At 38.7% G+C, this 22,742-nt stretch overlaps 2 protein-coding genes and 1 pseudogene across 2 annotated transcripts in view; 1 reads left to right on the forward strand and 2 right to left on the reverse strand.

The window, feature by feature from the left end:
- Positions 1-22,742, forward strand: part of LOC131794553 (sulfotransferase 1B1-like) — a 56,428-nt gene that overhangs the window by 17,603 nt on the left and 16,083 nt on the right.
- On the reverse strand, positions 1,495-8,810 carry LOC131794529 (NLR family CARD domain-containing protein 3-like; annotated as a pseudogene).
- On the reverse strand, positions 11,144-22,686 carry LOC136284259 (protein NLRC3-like). Its single transcript, XM_066174136.1, has 3 exons — positions 20,773-22,686; positions 16,046-16,532; positions 11,144-15,649 (listed from the first exon to the last, which is right to left on the reverse strand). The coding sequence occupies exons 1-3, from the start codon at positions 20,986-20,988 to the stop codon at positions 12,681-12,683; spliced, it is 3,672 nt and encodes a 1,223-aa protein (XP_066030233.1). The 5' UTR covers positions 20,989-22,686; the 3' UTR covers positions 11,144-12,680.

Consider the following 22,742-nt stretch of genomic DNA (forward strand, 5'->3'; position numbering starts at 1 on the left):
GTAATTCTTAAAAATTCCCAAAAATTCCCAAAAATTCCCAGAAATTCCCAGAAATTCCTAGAAATTTTTTAGATTTACAGCTTTTCAGGGAAATTCATTGGTTCTCTGAGTTGGAATTCCTAGGAATTCCTAGGAATTCCTAGGAATTCCAAGTCCTGTTGGCTATAAACTTGGAATTTCTGGGAATTTCTGGGAATTTCTGGGAATTTCTAGGAATTTCTAGGTTTTTAGAACCAGAGTTGTTATGGTTGGGAATTCCTAGGAATTCCTAGGAATTCCCAGTCCGAATTTACCGTGAAAATTCACACCTTTATTCCTAGGAATTCCTAGGAATTCCTAGGAATTCCTAGGAATTCCTAGGAATAAATTCCTAGGAATTCCTAGGAAAATCCTAGGAATTCCTAGGAATTCCAAAAGCCATTTCGCAAGGGAAGGAAGGAAATGAAGGACTTTGTTGATGCAGAATATTTTAAGACAATAAAATGGTTTATATTTTAAATGTTAGCACAAAAATAAACCAAGGATTAGATTGATTAAATACAATGTCCCCTCATTTCCATAGTCATTACATGCTAGTTATCTTTGAGGTGAAGGTAAGGTAAAGTTTGCACTTGAGCCTATTGGTCCACCCAGCTGGAGCTTATTCCAGTTGCCAATTGTAGCATAAAGTGACCTTGCACCTTAAGATCACGCATGACCAGTCAATCTCATCGCCTGAAGAAGACTAGCAGTATGAAGTTGAAATGTTGCGATCTACATCACACGTGACTACATCGTGAGACAAACAAAAAACTTAGCTTTTATTATCATAAGAATTGTGTGGCAAATAGTAAGAACAATTATTTATGAGATTGCAATAGTTTTGATTAAAAGTGAAATTAACTGTACTGCTGTGTCACTTGGGGGGGGGGAGGGGGAGGGGTAGGGGGATTACAAGATAATTTAGAAGCTGACTTGAAGTAGTCTAACCTGAAGCTGATATTTCAGCATTAGCCCTTCATCATTTAATCTGAGGAGGGGCTAATGCTGGAAACATTTGCCTAAGAAACTCTTTACATTATCAACTCACTTGATAAAACCAAATTAAGTTTTGTTACAGTTACTGTAAAAATTTGCTGGCCACTGGTTTGGCAAAATAACATACATTTCACAGTTTTCATGAAGTTCATTTCTTTATAGCACAGTTAAAAGGTTTGACCTGTTTAAGAAAAGGATCAGTAATGGGTATCACAAGAACAGATGCTACTTCTGAATACTGTCAAATTATTTTGATTATTACATTAAAAAAGGGTTTTTAATTCTATTTGGTGATTTCTGTCACAAATTATTGAGTTATGGTAGGTTCAAATTAGCTTCAAGTTGTAAATTTTTTTACCTACTTTAACAATTGAAAGGCTCAGAGCAAGAACGACCCCTTGATTTTTCGGCCATTTTTGAAAGTCTTCAGAAGTAGTTGTCAACTACTTCTGAACACTTTCAAAAATGGCCGAAAAATCAAGGGGTCGTTCTTGCTCTGAGCCCTCCAATTAGAATTGTGTAGGTATCTATGTATAATTGGAAATTATTTCAACTTAAGAATACAGACTAAAGTACTTAAGCCACTTCATTGAAGGAAGAAAAAAAGCTTATACATCAAAACTGAAGACGTCAGTGTAATATAATACAGATGTAGGATTACTATGAGGTGTTGTAAAACCTTCTGTGTGGGGAGATATATATAAGACTCTCTTTCAATTCATCCCTGGAACAGCCCTTCTCAAACTAGAAATAATCACCAAATGAAAATTAAAGCTGTCTTAGTTTTTACAAGCTCCATCTGCAAATTGATACAGATACTGAAATCAATCAGACACCATAAAAATTTAATTGACTGTTAATTTTGAGAAAAATTTTAAAAAAATTAATGTGAGCTAAGGTATCAACTGCTATAAGTGACTAGTATCTAATTTCTCCTTACAATATCACCACTAAATGGCACATTAATGTCATGAAAATCAAGGAAATGATCACCAACTAAAGAAACTCTTGATTGGCAGACAAATTCTCCTTGTCAGCACCAACAGTTTTTTGGTATAAGCAGCAGTTGAGCTGACCAAGGGTGTGTGCCAGGTTGATCACTCCTAGGTTTATCTCAGGAGAAAAAACCACTGCCATGCTCAGTGACTATATGAGGATACAATTGTGAACAGAGTAAAATTTGTTAATGTTTGGAAAGTCCAAACATATATGCTCAAGCAATCAGAATAATATCAAATGGAAGCAGATTTTTTTTTCTGTTTTGTTACTGATTTATTCCTTAATGCCTGAGCATAAATCTGTTTTCAAAGCCACAAGTAGCCAAAACACAAAAAATGAGTGTCCGTAACTTTGAAAATATTCCTATGTTGCTCAGTGGGCGGAATGTAAGGATTCTTGTGGGAATAAACAGTTGCACCCTCAACCTAAAAATATGAACTTATAATATATACTTAAAATAAACCTACCTCTTATAGGATTATCACACAACATAAACATATTCGCATCTTTACAGAGGCTTATTTTGTGAGGTTGGGCTACCTGTGTGATAACTGATGTCAGCTGTGAGGGAGACTTAGCTCTACTCTCCTAAACTGTATGGTGATTTTATGTTGCTAGTAACAACCTTTGCTTTTCCTTAAACTTGTCTTTTAAACACAATTGGCCATTTTGGTATAGAATACATATTACTACATATACATAAGAATAAACATCTTAGCACACCATTTTCTTTTGTATATGGTTAAACTTATGCATTACTTAATCCTCAGGCTGCAATAGCAGAACAACAAAAAGGAACACATTCCTTGTCAGTGAATTTAGATCTCCTTCATGCGAGAAAGATATGGGAGCTTTCTGCAAGTCAAGGAGAGAGAACTTTTTTGGTTCGCTCCCAGAAAATTTAGAGGTTTGAGGAGGGTGTCAGAGGGCCTTTCTCTTTTCACACCAGCCAACTGGAGAGAGATCTAAGCTGTACTCAGGCTCAAACCAGTCATCAATAGCTTCTTATTAGAGGAAAGAGATCTAACTTCACTGTCTACAAGTAAACATAGTTTTTCATGGATGTCATCCTTATCAATTCCAGCACAGAAATGAAATTAGCTTTTTACAACTTGCCTTCCATTTGGTTATCTACAAAATGCTTCATTGTTGAGGTAGCATCAAAGTCTCTTTAGAAACAAGTACATCAAAGCTTCCTTGATCAGTACAGTGCAGTGAAAGAACATGTGAAATAGGAAAAAAAGACCAGCTTCCTATGGGGACTTCATTAAATTCTTGATCCCCATGATCACCTAGGTCACCAATATTGTTCATGATCAAAGTTACTTCCTTTAAGGTGTTATTATGTCCTTGGAGCTCATCAAATGCTTGAGCACCAGCTGAATGGATATTGTTGTCAGAAACATCCAGGCTGGTCAAGGTGGCATTTTTCTTAAGAGCCTCACAAAGTGATTGGGCTCCATTATCACCAATGAAATTAGAACCAAGGTCTAAAATAGTCAGAGTAGCATTAATTTTAAGGGCCTCAGCAATTGACTCAGCTCCAGCAGCACCAATGGCATTACCTGACAGATCCAGGTCCTCCAGAGAGACATTGACTTTAAGAGCTTCAGAGACTTTGTTGGCTCCAGGAGCCCTAATATTGTTCCCTGATAGCTTCAAAATGGTCAGTGAAGCATTAACTCTGATGGTCTCTGCAATTGACTCTGCACCTTCACTGCCAATGGAATTCCAAGACAGGTCCAGATGTCTAAGTGAGGTATTCACTCTGAGCCCATTTGATAGATGTTGGGCACCACGAGAACCAAGGGCATTGTTTGCCAAAGTCAGAGATTCCAGTGTCCCATTAACTTTGAGGGAATCAGAAAATAAACGGCCACATTTAGCTTTGATGTTGTTCCTTGAGAGACTTAGAAGTTTCAGGGTTGTATTGGCTTTAAGGCTTTCAGCAATCAACTTTGTTCCACCAACATCAACCTTATTTCCTTCGAATGTAAGGTCTTTCAAAGTAGAGTTGACTCTCAAGACTTCTGCGATAGACTTTAAACTTTGATGACTTATTTTGATATCTGACAGTAACAATGAGGTTAGGCTGCTGGTATTGGTTTTGAGAACTTCCACAAGAGAAAGAACACCAGCATCACTAATACCAGTTCCAGACAAATCTAATGAGCTAAGAGTTGTGTTGACTTCCAGAGCCTCACACAGTGACATAACACTGGGATTACCAATACCTGGGTTATTCCAAAGGCCCAAACTGTTTAAAGTTGTGTTGGTCCTTAAAACCTCTGCAAGTGCTGTGGCTCCTGCATCACCAATGTCACTATGATTAAGATTTAAGGAACTCAAGCTTTCACTCCTCTTCATATAACCAGCCAAGATCCTGACTGCATCATTGTCCCATGCATTTCCCATAAACGTCAAGTAATTTAATGTTTTGTTAACCATTAGAGAATCAGCCAGTTGCTGCACAGTATGTGCACTGGAAAAACCTTCTGCATCAATTCTAACTGTAGTCAGAGTTTTATTGACTTGAAGCATATTTGTCAAGGACACAATAGACTGGTCTCCCAAAACTGGAACCATGATGAATAATTGAGTAAGTGTGCTGTTAACTTTAAGGGCCTCAAGAAACAACTTAAAGGGAAAACAGTAGTCAGATATTATCATCTCTTGAAGTTCTAGGTTTGTTCCTAGCAAATTTATCATCTGGGATCGAAGTCCTGAATTTTCTGTGGAGCATTCACCAATGCACTTTAAAGCAAAGCACAAATAAACATTGTGAAACTTAACGTTTTTTAAAAGATTGGCTTTCTTGATAGTGATATGTAAAAGAGACAAGGCTCCATTTTCTCTTTTATGGCCAAGAATACCAACAGTGAACAAAAAGACTGGTTCAAGAAACGTTAAGTTTTGTCTTTCATTTGCAAGCAGAGTCTCAAAGTCTGTTTCCCCTTTCAAAATTTGGTTAGAGAGATAAAGACCTGCAAAGAATTCTTGAAAACTCTTGTGTGAAAATCGGTAGCATGTATGGGATCTTCTTTTGCTGCTGTTAGACTGAACTGATAAAAATTCAAATAGAGGTGATTTTCCTGTTGTTCTTGGAAATTCACTGTCTTCAATATGCATTTTATCTTTCTTGAAGGCCTTCAAGGCTATACTTCCCAATTGTTCCAGCTCTTCATTGAACACTTCAGTTAAGTTGTCATTGTTGTGAGACAATCCTTGTTTTTGGCAAAATCTCTTAAGAATGCATTCTGTGATTTCTAGATCTGAGTCTTGCTTAGAGGCAGACCACCGTTTAAATCTTCATAAACAAGGCAAAGCATTGCTGTGAATAAGGGGTTTGCAATCAGTTCTCCAAGTTCAATACTTTGTTTGATGTCCTGCAAAAGGTTTTGTCCCTGTGCCTCCAAGTCTTTGAAGTAATGCATGATGTAATTGTGAGAATTCTCTGAAGCAAATCCTTCTATTTGAAGTAAGGTGTCACAAAACTTGCTTATCTTGACACTACCTTCTTGCCTGGATGTAAGAATGATGTGACACTTTGGAAGCTCCCTGCTCTCAACAAGGTCAGAAAACATCTTTGTACAATTAGATGGTGCTTCATCCAATCCATCAAGCATCAGCAGTACTTGGGACTGATTGGCATTGATGTATTTGAAGAAGTTCTCTTTTGCCTTTTCATCAATGTTTCGAGGAAGTAGCTGATCATCAATTGCTTCCCAGATGTCTCCTGACAGGTCATGACATTTGAGTAGGAGAACCAATTTGATTTTTGGGAAAGAGGGGTCAGTTTCTTGACCATTGGCCCAGTCATACACTACCTTTTGACAGTAGGTTGTCTTGCCAATTCCAGGTTCTCCCTCAATCAGGACAGTTCTGGGCTTGGAGATTCCACTATGAGGTTTAAAGACTCCAGTGATGCTGGTTACCTGTTCTGCAGCTGTTTGTCTAGTTTTGTCTCGCCTGACAATGGTTGGCCCGGTAAATATGTCATTAATGTCAAAGTTGAAGTCCTCACACCACGGAAATGGTGAAAGTCGTCCTTCGCATGTCTGGTAAAGTTGGCGAATCCTTTCTATAAGTTCAGTTGGCTCTTCAACATCTGAAATTAAATTAAGATAAACTAGGTAAATAAAGGATTAATTTTGCTTTCATTATGGTACTGAATAAATAAAACAAAAACTTGCAATTGTGTTTGATTGCTTAATTTTCTCCCTTTTATACTTCAAATAAGAAGAATTGTCAAGAGAATTTGAATAAATCAAGGGAAAGAAGAAAAAGGAAAAAACTGAAAGGAAACAAAATAAGCAATAAAAAAAGTGAAATAAAGAGGAGAAATGGAAAGTGAAATGGAAAATATGATTGAATGACAAGATTGGGAGATTTTTCTTAGTTTCCTCTGTCCTAATTAGGTCCACCTCTGTTTTCCTCCCCCTTCCCTATTATAATTTGTTTCTCCCTCTCCTTCCGTCCTCATCACTCTTAATTAGTAAATTTAAAATCTACCTTTTGGCAATGGCGTGCTTGTTGAAGCTTTCAATATCAGTTCTTCAAGTTTCCGATCAATTTTTCAATTTTTCCGACTATTTTTCAATAAATGAAAACCAAAACTTAGCTATTTGCATCTCTCTTAGAAGGAATTAAAGGCCAAATGAGAATGTTTCGATGCAGTCAGGCTCTGTTTAAGGTGTCAGTTTTTTTTTCCCAAAAAAATAAGCTTGTAAATGATTGATTTGCTTTTCTGCTCTTTAATTTACATTTTAGATAAAGAGAGAGTGAAAGGGAAAGCTTGTAAATGATTGATTTGCCTTCCCACTCTTTAATTTACACCTTAGATAAGGAGAAAGGGAAAGGGAAGATAATGAACTAAAGGGGGAGGAGGAAAAGAAAGCAATGAAAAGGAAACATAGAACAAAAAATAGAAAAAGGAAAGAAAAGGAAGGAATGTAAAGTTAAAAAGAAAAAAGGATTAGAAATAGGGTTGGTGATTCTTCTAATTTCTTTCTAAGTTTGTTTATGGTTTCTGGTTTTTTTCTCCTCATTCCTCTATCATCAATTTTGTTTTCCCTTCCTTGTCTTCACATCACCTTACTGATGACAAATTTACCTTTAGGTTGTGTTTTGCTTGTTGATGCTTTCATCAGTTCTTCAAGTTTCCGATCAATTTCATCCAGTTTGTCTTTAGTGTTATCATCATCTCTTTTCCATTTCTTTAGAAGTTCTCTGTAGTGTTCCTCAAATACAGGGTCCATGCACTCATTTTTAAGATTATTAACTTCCTTTTCATGTAAAGGTCCTCCAAGTCTTACTAAAACATCTTTGATGTCTTGCCAATACACATTGAATGTAGCATCATCCATAGAAGCCTTCTCAGCATGGCCATACACTGTATTTCTAAAGTATTTGACTCTGGCAATGTCAGCCTCTATGCTCATATCTGTGGCAGGGGGAAGTGCATCCCATCCAGTGGCTGGTGGACTTAGGCTACAAATGTTCCTTAGTAGGACTGTCAGAAGAGTTATATCAAAGTTTTTTGATGATACTGAGGTGCGTATTGGAGGGTAGAGGTTTCCCCATTGTGTTGGATTTACAACCTTCCTCCTTTGAAGTAGCTGTAGTGTGGCATGATGTGTTATCAAGTCTTTGTAAAGATCTGTTGGAGGATGAATGCTGTCAAACTTGTCTCGCAGCACATGAGATCCCACATCAACCAGGAGACGACAAAGTCTTGCATAATTGGTGGTCTCTTTAGTAGATGAAAATGACACTGGAGCAGCAGCTGTGGCCATTGTCTTCCTGACCTATAAAGAAATGAGAAAGGCCATGTATGAAAGAAGTTCTGGCTAATTTATTTATTATGAACCAATACATCTCACTTGATTATGGTTGGAGAGGGAGGGGAAAGGGAACATTAATCCAGCTTCGACATTTTAAGAATTGGGAGGGTATTTTTGGTGATGGATAGGGCTCCTTCCTTAATAACTTATATGTTACCCAACCATGAAAAATGCATGTGTTGTAGTAAAAAAATGGTTCGAAGAATAGGTGTTTTGAATATGTGGTGAATCCTTTCAAAGATCTTTAACTTAGAAGAACAAAGGTAGTTTTCATAAGCAGTGTATCGGTTGAATATTGTATTTATCATAATTTTCCATTCAGAAGGAGTAAATTTGTCAATTCGAATGTGAGAAGTAGAAGTAGGACCTAAGAGAGTGTTTGGATAAACTAGGCTTGTTTGGGGAGTAAACCACGAGCTTTAAGAGCTAAGATTTGGTTTTTTACTCTCCAGATTTGGTTTTTACCCTAAAAATAACAGTTCCTATTTATTTTAAGAGTTGTGGAGAGGGATGTGGTGTTAGCTGCGCAAAGATTATTACAGATATTAATCGAAAACGAAATTCAACAATGGCATAGTAGTAAACGGCTACGCATATGAATGGCGCGTCTCGAGACACATTCATTACGAAATCAACCAAGGTTTTTTTGAACTTAAGTTATGTTATTTTGTTTTTGAAGTTACTTCACACCGACTATTTTCAACCAAAGCTTGATTACTTCCTTCTCAACGAACAGTAGGTTCGCAATCAAATGCGCGCCCGGAAAGACTACTTTAGCTATAAACTACATTTCATTTAACCTTGTTAGGCCAGAAACGAATCTTAAGAAAGTTAAGAACTACAAACCTGCTTTATCACAAACAGAAAAACAACTCAGCGACTCACAGCTGTAAATCTGGGAGCGAAAGTACATGCAATATTTTGCTTCACCCTCGAGAAATAAATTAGGGACGTTCCCATGACGTCATCGTCTGGTGCCGTGGTGGAAAGTGGCACTTTTGGTCACGAGTTGCCTCAGCGGTCACGCGAAGTTTTCGATGGTCACAGTAACAGATGGTCACGCGTTACCCGATTGTGCAAAGTTCGCCTAATCGTATATTTTGACAGGGGTTTCTATCCTTGGTAGATTTAATCGGTTTTCGTGGAAAAGTTTCAATTTTAGGGGGCCTCTTGAATAGGTCAAAGGCCACCATAGTTTCTTCAGAAACTTACCACTTTTATTCAATGATCAACTTTTTCGGTTCTGTAGTACTTTTCTTAGTGTCTCAAACACAGTCGACGGCGTCGATAAGATGGAAGAATGAGCAAAAACACTGGCAATGTTCGTGAGAAACCTTATGGCCGACAAAAGAAAAAAAGGAGGAGACTTGCGGTGTCACTAGCGATTTCTCTGTCACGCGATAGTCAATTTTAGTAATGGTTCTAGGTTATGCGGAACATGTGTCAAATATAAGCCTCTGTGGCCAGGTGGTGGACCATCGGAAAGGCGCGGAAGAGCTATTCCAAAATTTAATTTTTTTTCACGCTCGTTACATGGCGAAAAAAAAAGCTTTCTTCAGTGATGATTCTCTCACTTCACAGCACGTCCCACTAATATGTAATATCTAGGGGATTATAAGTTGATTGAAACCAAATTCTCCAAACTTACATTTTAAGAATTAGTTGACAGACAGTAAGGAGAATTAGTAATGAGATTTGTGAGTGAAATGGTTTGGATGAGCTCCAGAAACCCCTTTTGGATGAAAAAACCATTCTTTGATTTGGTGTAATTTTAAAAGTTTAGGTACATAATTTAAGCATAAACTCCCCCCCCCCCCCTTCCTTCCCCTGTGGCCCTTAATTGAAATGTACTTCACTGTTCTGCCTACATGTTTTTCTTCTGACATATGTAGAAGAAACATGTTAAGCTTTGGGTGTGATTATATTTTGAAGTACAATTTAATTTTGAATTGTTTTATTCCAGTGTTGTATGGTCATTGGAGTGATCATATGTGAGGTGGCGGAGGCACAGGGATGATCCTAATGTCTTATTTCTCAAGTACCAAGACTTGATTAAGGTTAGATTGCATTTTACTGTGTTTTAATTTATAAAATTCCATTTTCAGACTTATTCATTCAACAACCAAATCAAAGTAGGTTGATATCAGATAGTGCATGATTATATTTTTAATTACCATCACAACAGGTTGGGGTCTGTTAGTCTTTAGCGAGAGGTGTCTCCTTACGAGGTGGTTTCTTTAGCAACAATTATAAGCATGCCAAGGTTTTTTTTCTTTCTTATCCCTTTATATCCCAGCAGTGACTAGCATCCTATTTCTCCTTACAGTGGTACTGCTGAAGCAAATGTCAAGGTTGTGAGAATGAAGAAAATGATCACCAACTACAGTAGCTTTGGTTATCAAATAAATCCTCCTTGCCAATACCATAACAAATGTAAAGAGAGCAGTGTGGAAAATATGTATACTGATGTTAAGGTGTAGAGGGTCAAAGTAATATAGGTCAGAGACAAGGAGATTAATAACAATGTTATATGATGCCGGCATGTTTAGTTTGCTGGAACTTAGCTTGCTTTTGGCATTCAATGTAAATGGAATATGCTGGTATATTGAAGGTAGTCATGAGTGATTAACAAAATTGGAGGACCGCAAAGGAGCAGTCAGATTTGGTGTTGTCATAAGTATGATTACAGACAGAATTGGATGAGAGGAAGTCTTGTTACCAATCAATTAAAACTATAACAAAATTTGAGAAAGAAACTAGACATCTGTTATACATTTTCATGAAAAGAAACAACAGTTTTTTAAGTGAAATGCGAGACAACTGTGCAAACACCCTTAACTGTCCTATTACACTGACCAATTACAAGCATGATGGTACACCGTCCTATTAGTGCTCAAATCAAGCTGGTGATAACCTATCACATTTGAGAATTTGTGTTATAGTTTTGATTAAAAGTGAAACTGTATTGCTGTGTCAGTTGAGGGGGGGGGAGGGGTGGGGGGATTACAAGATAATTTGGTTGTATCATATATGTTGATAATGTAAATTGTCCTGTAGCTGACCTGAAGTAGTCTGACCTGAAGCTGATGTATCAAGCATTAGCTCTTTGTCATTTGCTCAGACGAGGGGCTAATGCTGGAAACATTGGCTCAAGAAATTCTTTATGGAGGCCAATTTACATCATCATTTCACTTGGTAAAACCAAACTATGTTCTTGTTACAGTTTGGCAAGATAATATAGATATCACAGTTTTCATGAAGTTCATTTCTTCATAACACAGATAAGAGGTTTGACCTGTTTAATGGCTATCACAGGAACAGATGCTACTTCTAAATACTATCAAATTATTTTGATTATTACATATAAAAAGGGAACAGCCCTTCTCAAACTAGAAATAATCAGCAAATGAAAATTGAAGCTGTCCTAGTTTTTACAAGCTGGCATCTGAAAGTTGATACAGATACTGAAATCAATCAGACACCAAAAAATTAATTGACTGTTAATTTTGAGAAAAATTTAAAAAAAGTAATGTGAGCTAAGGTCTATATATTAACCCTTTAACCACAATGAGTGAGTAGCATCTAATTTCTCCTTACAATATCACCATTGAATCACACATTAATGTCATGAGAATAAAGGAAATGATCACCAACTAAAGATTTAACTCTTGACTGGTGGACAAATTCTCCTTGTCAGCACCTTAGTAAATGCACAGAGAACAGAATGGAGAAAATGAATACTGATGATAGGGAATTAAGGGTTATTGTATCTACTGATGCTTAACTACAGATATTACTTTCATTTGGTCCAAAATGCATTAACAGTTTCTTAACATCCCTCTTTCATGCCAAGTTTATTTAGTCTGAGTGCAGGTTCCCAGCTCAACAGTTTTTTGGGATAAGCAGCAGCTGAGCTGACCATGAAATGGAAGCAGAGTTTTTTCAGTTTTGTCACTGATTGATACCTTAAAGCCTGAGCATAAATCTGTTTTCTTAGCCACAAGTAGCCAAAGCACAAAAAATGAGTGTCTGTAAATATTTCTATGTTGCTTAGTGGGCGGAATGTAAGGATTTTTATGGGAATAAACAGTTTCACCCTCAACCTAAAAACTTGAACCTATAATATATACTTAAAATTAACCTTCTTCTTATAGGATTATCACACAACATAAACATATTCACATCTTTACAGAGGCTTATTTTGTGAGGTTGGGCTACCTGTGTGATAATTGATGTCAGCTGTGAGGGAGACTTAGCTCTACTCTCCTAAACTGTAAGGTGATTTTATGTTGGTAGTAACAACCTTTGCTTTTCCTTAATCTTGTCTTTTAAACATATTTGGCCATTTTGGTATAGAATATATATTATTAGGTAAACATACGAATAAACATCTAAACACATCATTTTCTTTTGTATATGGTTTAACTTATGCATTACTTAATCCTCAGACTGCAATAGCAGAATAAGGAAAAGGAACATGTTCCTTGTCAGTGAATTTAGATCTCCTTCATGGGAGAAAAACATGGGAGCTTTCTACAAGTCTAGGAAACAGAACTTTTTTGGTTCACTCCCAGAAAAATTAGAGGTTTGAGGAGGATGTCAGAGGGCCTTCCTCTTTTCACACCAGCCAACTGGAGAGAAATCCAAGTTGTACTCAGGCTCAAACCAGTCCTCAATAGCTTCTTGTCAGAGAGAAGAGATCTAACTTCACTGTCTACAAGTAAACATAGTTTTCCATGGATGTCATCCTTATCAAATCCAGCACAGAAATGAAATTAGCTTTTTACAACTTGCCTTCCATTTGGTTATCTACAAAATGCTTCATTGTTGAGGTAGCATCAAAGTCTCTTTAGAAACAAATACATCAAAGCTTCCTTGATCAGTACAGCGCAATGAAAGATCATGTGAAATAGGAAAAGAATACAAGCTTCCTATGGGGACTTCATTAAATTCTTGATCCCCATGATCACCTAAATCACCAATATCGTTCATGTACATATGTACATCCTTTAAGGTGTTATTATGTCCTTGGAGCTCATCAAATGCTTGAGCACCAGCTGAATGGATACTGTTGTCAGCAACAAACAGGCTTGTCAAGGTGGCATTTGTCTTAAGAGCCTCACAAAGTGATTGGGCTCCATTATCACCAATGACATTATGACTAAGGTGTAAAGAAGTCAGATCAGCATTAATTTTAAGGGCCTCCGCAATTGACTCAGCTCCAGCAGTACCAATGGCATTTAATGACAGATCCAGGTCCTTCAGAGAAACATTGACTTTAAGAGCTTCAGAGACTTTGTTGGCTCCAGGATCACCAATATTGTTCTCTGATAGCTTCAAGCTGGTCAGTGAAGCATTAACTCTGATGGTCTCTGCAATTGACTCTGCACCTTCACTGCCAATGGAATTCCCAGACAGGTCCAGATGTCTAAGTGAGGTATTCACTCTGAGCCCATCTGATAGAAGTTGGGCACCACGAGAACCAAGGGCATTCTCTGCCAAAGTCAGAGATTCCAGTGTCCCATTAACTTTGAGGGAATCAGAAAATAAACGGCCACATTTAGCTTTGATGTTGTTCCTTGAGAGACTTAGAAGTTTCAGGGTTGTATTGGCTTTAAGGCTTTCAGCAATCAACTTTGTTCCACCAACACCAACCTTATTTCCTTCGAATTTAAGGTCTTTCAAAGTAGAGTTGACTCTCAAGGCTTCTGCGATAGACTTTAAACTTTGATGACTTATTTTGATATCTGACAGTAACAATGAGATTAGGCTGCTGGCATTGGTTTTGAGAACTTCCACAAGAGAAAGAACACCAGCATCACTAATACCAGTTCCAGACAAATCTAATGAGCTAAGAGTTGTATTGACTTTCAGAGCCTCACACAGTGATATAACACTGGGATTTCCAATGCCTGGGTTATTACAAAGGCCCAAACTGTTTAAAGTGGTGTTGGTCCTTAAAACCTCTGCAAGTGCTGTGGCTCCTGCATCACCAATGTCACCAAAACTTAGATTTAAGGAACTCAAGCTTTCACTCCTCTTCATATAACCTGTCAAGATCCTGACTGCATCATTGTCCCATGCAATCCCCGTAAACATCAAGTAATTTAATGTTTTGTTAACCATTAGAGAATCAGCCAGTTGCTGCACAGTATGTGCACTGAAAAAACCTTCTGCATTAATTCTAACTGTAGTCAGAGTTTTATTGACTTGAAGCATATTTGCCAATGACACAATAAACTGGTCTCCCAAAAATGGAACCCAAATGTATAAAGAAGTAAGTGTGCTGTTAACTTGAAGGGCCTCAACAAGCAACTTAGTATGAAAACTGTTGTCAGTTATTACCAACGCTTGAAGTTCTAGGTTTGTTCCTAGCAAATTTATCATCTGGGATTGAAGTCCTGAATTTTCTGTGGAGCATTCACAAATGCACTTTAAAGCAAAGCACAAATAAAAATTTTGAAGCATACAGTTTTTGAAAAGATTGGCTTTCTTGATAATGATATGCAATAGAGACAACACTCCATTTTCTCTTTTATGGCCAAGAATACCAACAGTGAACAAAAAGACTGGTTCAAGGAACTTTAAGTTTTGTCTTTCATTTGCAAGCAGCATCTCAAAGTCTGTTTCCCCTTTCAAAATTTGGTTAGAGAGATAAAGACCTGCAAAGAATTCTTGAAAACTCTTGTGTGAAAATCGGTAGCATGTATGGGATCTTCTTTTGCTGCTGTTAGACTGAACTGATAAAAATTCAAATAGAGGTGATTTTCCTGTTGTTCCTGGAAATTCACTGTCTTCAATATGCATTTTATCTTTCTTCAAGGCCTTCAAGGCTATACTTCCCAATTGTTCCAGCTCTTCCTTGAAAACTTCAGTTAGGTCGTCATTACTGTGAGACAATCCTTGTTTTTGGCAAAATCTCTTAAGAATGCATTCTGTGATTTCAAGATACAACTGAGTCTTGCTTAGAGGCAGACCACCTTTTAAATCTTCATAAACAAGGCAAAGCATTGCTGTGAATAAGGGATTGACAATCAGTTCTCTAAGTTCAATATTTTGTTCTATGTCTTTCATAAGGTTTTGTCCCTGTGCCTCCAAGTCTTTGAAGTAATGCATGATGTAATTGTGAGAATTATCTGAAACAAATCCTTCCATTTGAAGTAAGGTGTCACAAAACTTACTAATCTTAACACTCCCCTCTTGCCTGGATGTAAGAATTATATGACACTTTGAGAGTTCTCTGCTCTCAACAAGGCGGGAAAACAGTTCCATAACATTGGTAGGTGCTTCATCCAATCCATCAAAAACCAGCAGAACCTGGGACTGATTGGCACGAATGTACTTGAAGAAGTTTTCTCTTTCCTCTTCTTCAATATCTTGAGGAAGCAACTGATCATCAATGGCTTCCCAGATGTTGCCCGACATGTCATGACATTTGAGCAGGAGAACCAATTTAATTTTTGGGAAAGAAGCATCTGTTTCTTTACCATCAGCCCAGTCATACACTACCTTTTGACAGTAGGTTGTCTTACCCATTCCTGGTTCTCCCTCAATCAGGACAGTTCTGGGCTTGGAGCATCCACTGTGAGGTTTAAAGACTCCAGTTATGCTGGTTACCTGTTCTACAGCTCTTTTTCTAGTTTTGTCTCGCCTGACAATGGTTGGCATGGTAAATATCTCATTAATGTCAAAGCTAAAGAACTCACACCAAGGAAATGGTGAAATTCTTCCTTCCCGTATCTGGTAAAGTTGGCGAATCCTTTCTATAAGTTCAGTTGGCTCTTCAACATCTGAAATTAAATTAAGGTAAATTGGGTAAAGAAAGGATTAATTTTGCTTTCATAATGGTATTGAATATTAAATAAAAAAAAAACTTGGAATTGTGTTTGATTTGCTTAATTTTCTCCTTTTTTTACTTCAAATGGGAAGGTGAAGAAAATATGAATAAATCAAGGGAAAGGAAAAAACTGAAAGGAAACAAAAAAGGAATAAAAAAGTGAAATATAGAGGAGAAATGAAGAATGAAATGGAAAATATGATTGAATAACAAGATTGGCAGATTTTTCTTAGTTTCTTCAGTCCTAATTAGGTCCACCTCTGTTTTACTCTCCCCTCTTCTCTTTTATAATTTTTTTTTCCCTCTCCTTCCGTCCTCACCACTCTTAATTGGTAGATTTAAAATATACCTTTTAGCAATGGTGTGCTGGTTGAAGCTTTCATTTGTTCTTTAAGCATCCAATGAATCTCGTGTAGTTTGTCTTTAGTGTTATCATCATCTCTTTTCCATTCCTTTAGAAGTTCTCTGTAGTGTTCTTCAAATACAGGGTCCATGCACTCATTTTTAAGATCATCAATTGCTACTTCATATGCAGGCCCTCCAAGTCTCACCAAAGCATCTTTGATATCTTGCCAATACAAATTGAATGTAGCATCATCCACAGAAGCCTTCTCAGCATGGCTATACACTGTATTTCTAAAGTATTTCACTCGGGCAATGTCAGCCTCTGAGCTCATATCTGTGGCAGGCGGAAGTGCATCCCATCCAGAGGCTGGTGGACTTAGGCTACAAATGTTCCTTAGTAGGACTGTCAGAAGAGTTATATCAAAGTTTTTTGACGATACTGAGGTGCGTATTGGAGGGTAGAGGTTTCCCCATTTTTGGATACGTTGGATCTGACTAATTTCGGTGTAAAAACTCTTCTTGTATATGGGAGTCTGTTCCGTTACAATTAAAGACTTTGCGACACTACAAATTGGCGACGAGGATAAAAGACAATCGGATAACAGGCCAAGATGAGTTTTGAAAGGTTTTCGTTGTCACCAGTTAATTTAGAGGCGACAAACTTGGCGGATGAGTGGAAGTTTTGGCTCGATGCTTTCGACAACTACCGAATTGCTACGAAATTAGATAAGGAAAGCGACGACGTTCAAAAAGCTACTCTTCTACATCTTGCGGGGACGGGAGTCCAGCGTTTGCTCTCAGGTTTGCCGGGAGAGAACAAGAAATTTGAGGAAGTTAAACAAGCGTTGAGTGCACATTTTCAGCCGAAGAGAAACAAGTGGGCAGAGAGGCACAAGTTTCGAAAACGTGCTCAACTTCAACATGAATCACTTGATACCTTCATTGCAGAGTTACGTATGCTGAGTCTAACATGCGACTTCGGGGAAGCAAATGATGATAATATTCTTGGTCAAGTTATAGAGAAGTGTTCTGACGGATATCTACGAGAAAAGCTACTACAACAAGGAGAGACTCTTACACTGGAAAAAGCCCAGACGCTCGGGAGAGCAATTGAATCTGCAAAGAAGGATACACAGCTACTTGGGGGTCATGGGGCCCAAAACGTTCCTGGAAAATCTGATGTTAATGCGGTAAGATTTTCAGTAAATAAAGCGAAAGAAAAAGCCTGCTTTCGCTGTGGAAAAACGGATCATCTTGCTAATAACGAAAGGTGCAAAGCTAGGAATGCACAGTGCATAAAATGTAAGAAGACTGGTCACTTTTGGAAATATTGCAGATCAAGAGAATCAGAGAATAAAGAAGATGTAAAGTTTGTCCAGCCAGTCCAGCATCAGTCAGATAAGTCTAACCCTGAATATGTTTTGTATACTACTAATAATGAGGGGCTGGGTGTTGAAACTGATGTTGAAATCAATGGTAAACTTGTTCAAATGATGATTGACACTGGCTGTGCTAAACCTTGATCCCGAAACAGTGGTTTAGAAACAACCTGAACATTCCTCTTAACCCAACCAATGTCAAGTTCTCAGCTTTTGGTGGAGGAGACCTCAAGTGTTTAGGAGTATTTGATGCTAAACTGAGATGCAATAAGATGGAAGTAATGGAGCCAGTGTATGTGATCGATGTGGAAGGTCCCCCCCTGTTGGGAAGAAGCGCCCTGTCCACCCTCAACCTTGTAAAAATCCATGCAGTAGGGGAGAGCCCAACCAAGGCGAGGGAGAAGATCTATCAGGAGTATGAAAATCTCTTCAAGGAAGAGCTCGGAGACTTTAAGAATTATGAGTACAAAATTAAAATCAATTCAGATGTCCCTCCCAAGGTACAAAAACAAAGGCCAGTCCCTGCACCCTTAGAGGATAGATTGAAACAAGAAATAGAGCGAATGATCCAAGAAGATGTGATTGAAGAAGCGACAGGAGCATCGTGGATATCACCTGTGCAGATTGTCTACAAGGGGAATGGAGAATTGAGAGTGTGCGTTGATCTCAGGGAAGCTAATAAAGCAGTGATAAGAGAGCGGTTTCCAATTCCTAGAATCCAAGACCTGTTACGGCAACTGAGTGGGGCTCGGATGTTTTCGACTCTGGATCTAAGGAAAGCATATTGGCAGGTTCGCCTAGCGGAAGAATCTAGAGAAATTACATCGTTCATAGCCGCAGGCAAAGTGTATCAGTTCAAAAGGCTGCCCTTCGGACTTGCGTCAGCACCAGAGGTGTACCAAAGGGTCATGAGCATAGTGTGTGAAGGCTTATCAGGTGTGCTTAGCTACTTTGATGATGTTGTGGTGTACGGGTCAACACCAGAAGAACACTGGAAGAATCTTCGTGCAGTGATGGCTAAACTTCAAGACTGTGGCCTTCGTCTCAATGCAGACAAGTGTGCCTTGGGCATGTGTGAGCTGAAATTTCTAGGACACGTCATCTCTGCTGAGGGCATTAAGCCTGACCCTGACAAGGTAAAAGCCATTGCAGATGCATCAGTACCTCAAAACCAAGCTGAGCTGAGATCATTTCTGGGAAGCATTACATACCTTACACAGTTTGTTTCCAACCTTGCAACAGTGATCACCCCCTTACGATATCTTACGCAGAAGGGTGTGGTGTGGAAATGGAGTACAACAGAATCCAATGCCTTTGAGGAAGTTAAAGAGCTTCTGATTAAAGCACCATGCCTTGCACACTACTCATTGGAAGCCGAGACCAAACTTGTAGTAGATGCCAGCCCAGTCGGTCTTGGGTGTGTCTTGCTGCAAAATGTTGACAGCCGTTGGCAGCCCATATCTTATGCGTCCAGAAGTCTAACTGCTGCAGAGAAGAGATATTCGCAGATCGAACGAGAGGCAATGGCTGTGCTGTTCGGATTGCAGAAGATGCATTCTTACATTTATGGTCGCCACGTTGTCGTCTCGACTGATCATAAACCACTACTTGGCGTATTCAATAAAAACACTCAATCAATTCGCCTGGAACGGATTGCTTTGAGATGTCAGGACTATGACTTCACACTCACTTATGAACCTGGATCTGAGAACATTGCAGATGGACTGTCAAGATTACCTTTGAACGCTACTGTTACAGAAACAAGTTTTGTTGAGGAGCATGTACACTTTGTCAAAAGTGCTGATGCTTTGCTCTCAATTGATGAAATAAAAGAGGCTGGAGAGTCTGACCCTGAATTACTAGAGGTGGTGAAGGTACTTGATGGAACCCAGAACCTGGTAAATAATAAATGGAAACATTTTAAAGATGAACTGAGCTTTGCACAGGGCCTACTGTGGCGAGGTCGACGAATTTATGTTCCTGAGAAGTTGAGAAAAAAGGCATTGACCTTGGCACATGAGGCTCATCAAGGTATTGTGCGTTGCAAGCAACGCCTTCGTAGAATTCTGTTCTGGCCGGGGATGGACTCTGATGTTGAAGACTACTGCCGAAATTGCGAGACTTGTGTGCGCCTTCAGCCACTACGACGAGACACACCTAATACAGCAACTCCTCTTCCCGATTACTGCTGGGAGAAGTGTGCCCTTGACCTGGTGGGTCCATTTCCTGGAGAGATCTACATCATGACTGTTGTTGATTGTTCTTAAGCGTATTACAAGTGAGAGTATAGTCACTGCACTTGCAGATATATTTGCACGATTTGGAAATCCAAAAGTTCTGATCACGGACAATGGACATCAGTTCGTAGCTGAGGAATTCCAAGACTTCATGAAGGCAAATGGAATACAGCACAGAAGAGTATCACCCTATTTTCCACAAGCAAATGGGCAGGTCGAAAGATTTCATAGGTACCTAAAGCACAGTATCAGAGCAGCAGAGTTAGATGGTCTATCCTGGACAGAGGTTCTGCCCACAATCCTGCAAGTTTACAGATCCACTCCACATGCCGGGACTAACATGACCCCGGCTAAACTGTTTCTCAACAGAGAGATAACAACAAAGTTGCCAACAGTACCAGAAATGGATCAGAACAACCCTGAAGAGAGGTACAAGGAATACCAGAGGAAGTTATGTGAGTATACTGATGCCAAGCGACATGCACAACAACATAACCTAGTACCTGGGGATATTGTATTTGTAGCAAATACAAAATCTGGAAAATTGATTCCCACGTTTGGTCATCAGAAGTATGTCATTGTTCGTAGCAAAGGACCAGATACTTTTGAACTTGTCAATGCTGAGACTGGACAACATCTCACTCGTAATGTGAAGTTTCTTAGTAGAGTTCCACGCATGGAGCTACCAGTTAATGATGACAATGACAACGGCTGCTTGGAGTCGGAAGAGTTCGCTGGGGCAGCGATGCCTCCTTTGGATCAACTCGGATCTACAGTCTCGGATGATAGGAATCCCGCAGATAGTGGTCCTCCCTACTCAGCAATGGAATTGAGACGTTCAACTCGAACACCAAAGCCAAAGAGAGATCCGGACTTTGTTTATGACTAGAACATTGTTTTAGTTCTTCTATGTTAAGTTGCGTTGTTAGAATGGACTTTGAACTTTAAATAGGTTAGGATGGGATGTTATATCCGGGTATCCACGCATATTGCAGGCTTGGCTGCTAAGCCTAAGGACGTTTTGGATACGTTGGATCTGACTAATTTCGGTGTAAAAACTCTTCTTGTATATGGGAGTCTGTTCCGTTACAATTAAAGACTTTGCGACACTACACCCATTGTGTTGGATTTACAACCTTCCTCCTTTGAAGTAGCTGTAGTGTGGCATGATGTGTTATCAAGTCTTTGTAAAGATCTGTTGGAGGATGAATGCTGTCAAACTTGTCTCGCAGCACATAAGACCCCACATCAACCAGGAGACGACAAAGTCTTGCATAATTGGTGGTCTCTTTAGTAGATGAAAATGACACTGGAGCAGCAGCTGTGGCCATTGTCTTCCTGATATAAAGAAATGAGAAAGGCCATGTATGAAAGAGGTTCTGGCTAATTTATTTATTATGAACCAATACATCTCACTTGATTATGGTTGGAGAGGGAGGGGAAAGGGAACATTAATCCAGCTTCAACATTTTAAGAATTGGGAGGGTATTTTTGATGATGGATCAGGCTCCTTCCTTAATAACTTATATGTTACACAACCATGAAAAATGCATGTGTTGTAGTAAAAAAATGGTTCGAAGAATAGGTGTTTTGAATATGTGGTGAATCCTTTCAAAGATCTTTAACTTAGAAGAACAATGGTAGTTTTCATATGCAGTGTATCGATCGGTTGAATATTGTATTTATCATAATTTTCCATTCAGAAGGAGTAAATTTGTCAATTCGAATGTGAGAAGTAGAATTAGGACATTCCTTATAAAATCAACCAAGGTTTTTTTGAACTTATGTTATGTTATTTTGTTTTTGAAGTTACTTCACATCGACTATTTTCAACCAAAGCTTGATTATTTCCTTCTCAACGAACAGTAGGTTCGCAATCAAATGCGCGCCCGGAAAGACTACTTGAACGGTAGCTATAAACTACATTTCATTTAACCTTGTTAGGCTCGAAAACGGATCATAAGAAAGTTAAGAACAACAAACCTGTTTTATCACAAACAGAAGAACAACTCAGCGACTCACAGCTGTAAATCTGGGTGCGAAAGTACATGCAATATTTTGCTTCACCCTCGAGAAATAAATTAGGGACGTTCCCATGACGTCATCACTGGTGCTGTGGCGGAAAGTGGCACTTTTGGTCACGAGTTGCCTCAGCGGTCACGCGAAGTTTTCGATGGTCACAGTAAGAGATGGTCACGCGTTACCCGATTGTGCAAAGTTCGCCTAATCGTATATTTTTAAAGGGGTTTCTATCCTTGGTAGATTTAGTCGTAGTTCGTGGAAAAGTTTCAATTTTAGGGGGCCTCTTGAATAGGTCAAAGGCCACCATAGTTTCTTCAGAAACTTACCACCTTTATTCAATGATCAACTTTTTCGGTTCTGTAGTACTTTTCTCAGTGTCTCAAACACAGTCGACGGTGTCGATAAGATGGAAGAATGAGCAAAAACACTGGCAATGTTCGTGAGAAACCTTATGGCCGACAAAAGAAAAAAAGGAGGAGACTTGCAGAGTCACTAGCGATTTCTCTGTCACGTGATAGTCAATTTTAGTAATGGTTCTAGGTTATGCGGAACATGTGTCATATATAAGCCTCTGTGGCCAGGTGGTGGACCATCGGAAAGGAGCGGTAGAGCTATTCCAAATTTTTATCTTTTCCACGCTCGTTACATGGCGAAAAAAAAAGCTTTCTTCAGTGACGGTTCTCTCACTTCACAGCACGTCACACAAATATGTAACATAGTTGATCGAAACCAAATTCTCCAAACTTACATCATAAGAATTGCGTGATAGACAGTAAGGAGAATTATTAATGAGATTTGTGAGTGAAATGGTTTGGAAGAGTTCCAGAAACCTTTTTGGATGAAAAAACCATCCTTTGATTTGGTGTAATTTTAAAAGTTAAGGTACATAATTTAAGCATAAACTCCCCCCCCCCCTTCCTTCCCCTGTGGCCCTTACTTTAAATGTACTTCATTGTTCTGCCTACATGTTTTTCTTCTGACATATGTAGAAGAAACACGTTAAGCTTTGGGTGTAATTTTATTTTGAAGAACAATTTAATTTGGAATTGTTTTTTTCCAGTGT

The sequence above is a fragment of the Pocillopora verrucosa genome, chromosome 11 (genome assembly GCF_036669915.1).
Source record: "Pocillopora verrucosa isolate sample1 chromosome 11, ASM3666991v2, whole genome shotgun sequence".
NCBI lineage: Eukaryota > Metazoa > Cnidaria > Anthozoa > Scleractinia > Pocilloporidae > Pocillopora > Pocillopora verrucosa.

Coding starts and splice junctions, on each gene's coding strand:
- LOC136284259 (XM_066174136.1), bottom strand. CDS start 20,988: ATGGCCACAGCTGCTGCTCCAGTGTCATTTTCATCTACTAAAGAGACC. Junction 16,533..20,772: donor TTGTAAATCCAACACAATGG/GTGTAGTGTCGC, acceptor GAAATTAGTCAG/ATCCAACGTATCCAAAAATG. Junction 15,650..16,045: donor CAGCACACCATTGCTAAAAG/GTATATTTTAAA, acceptor ATTTAATTTCAG/ATGTTGAAGAGCCAACTGAA.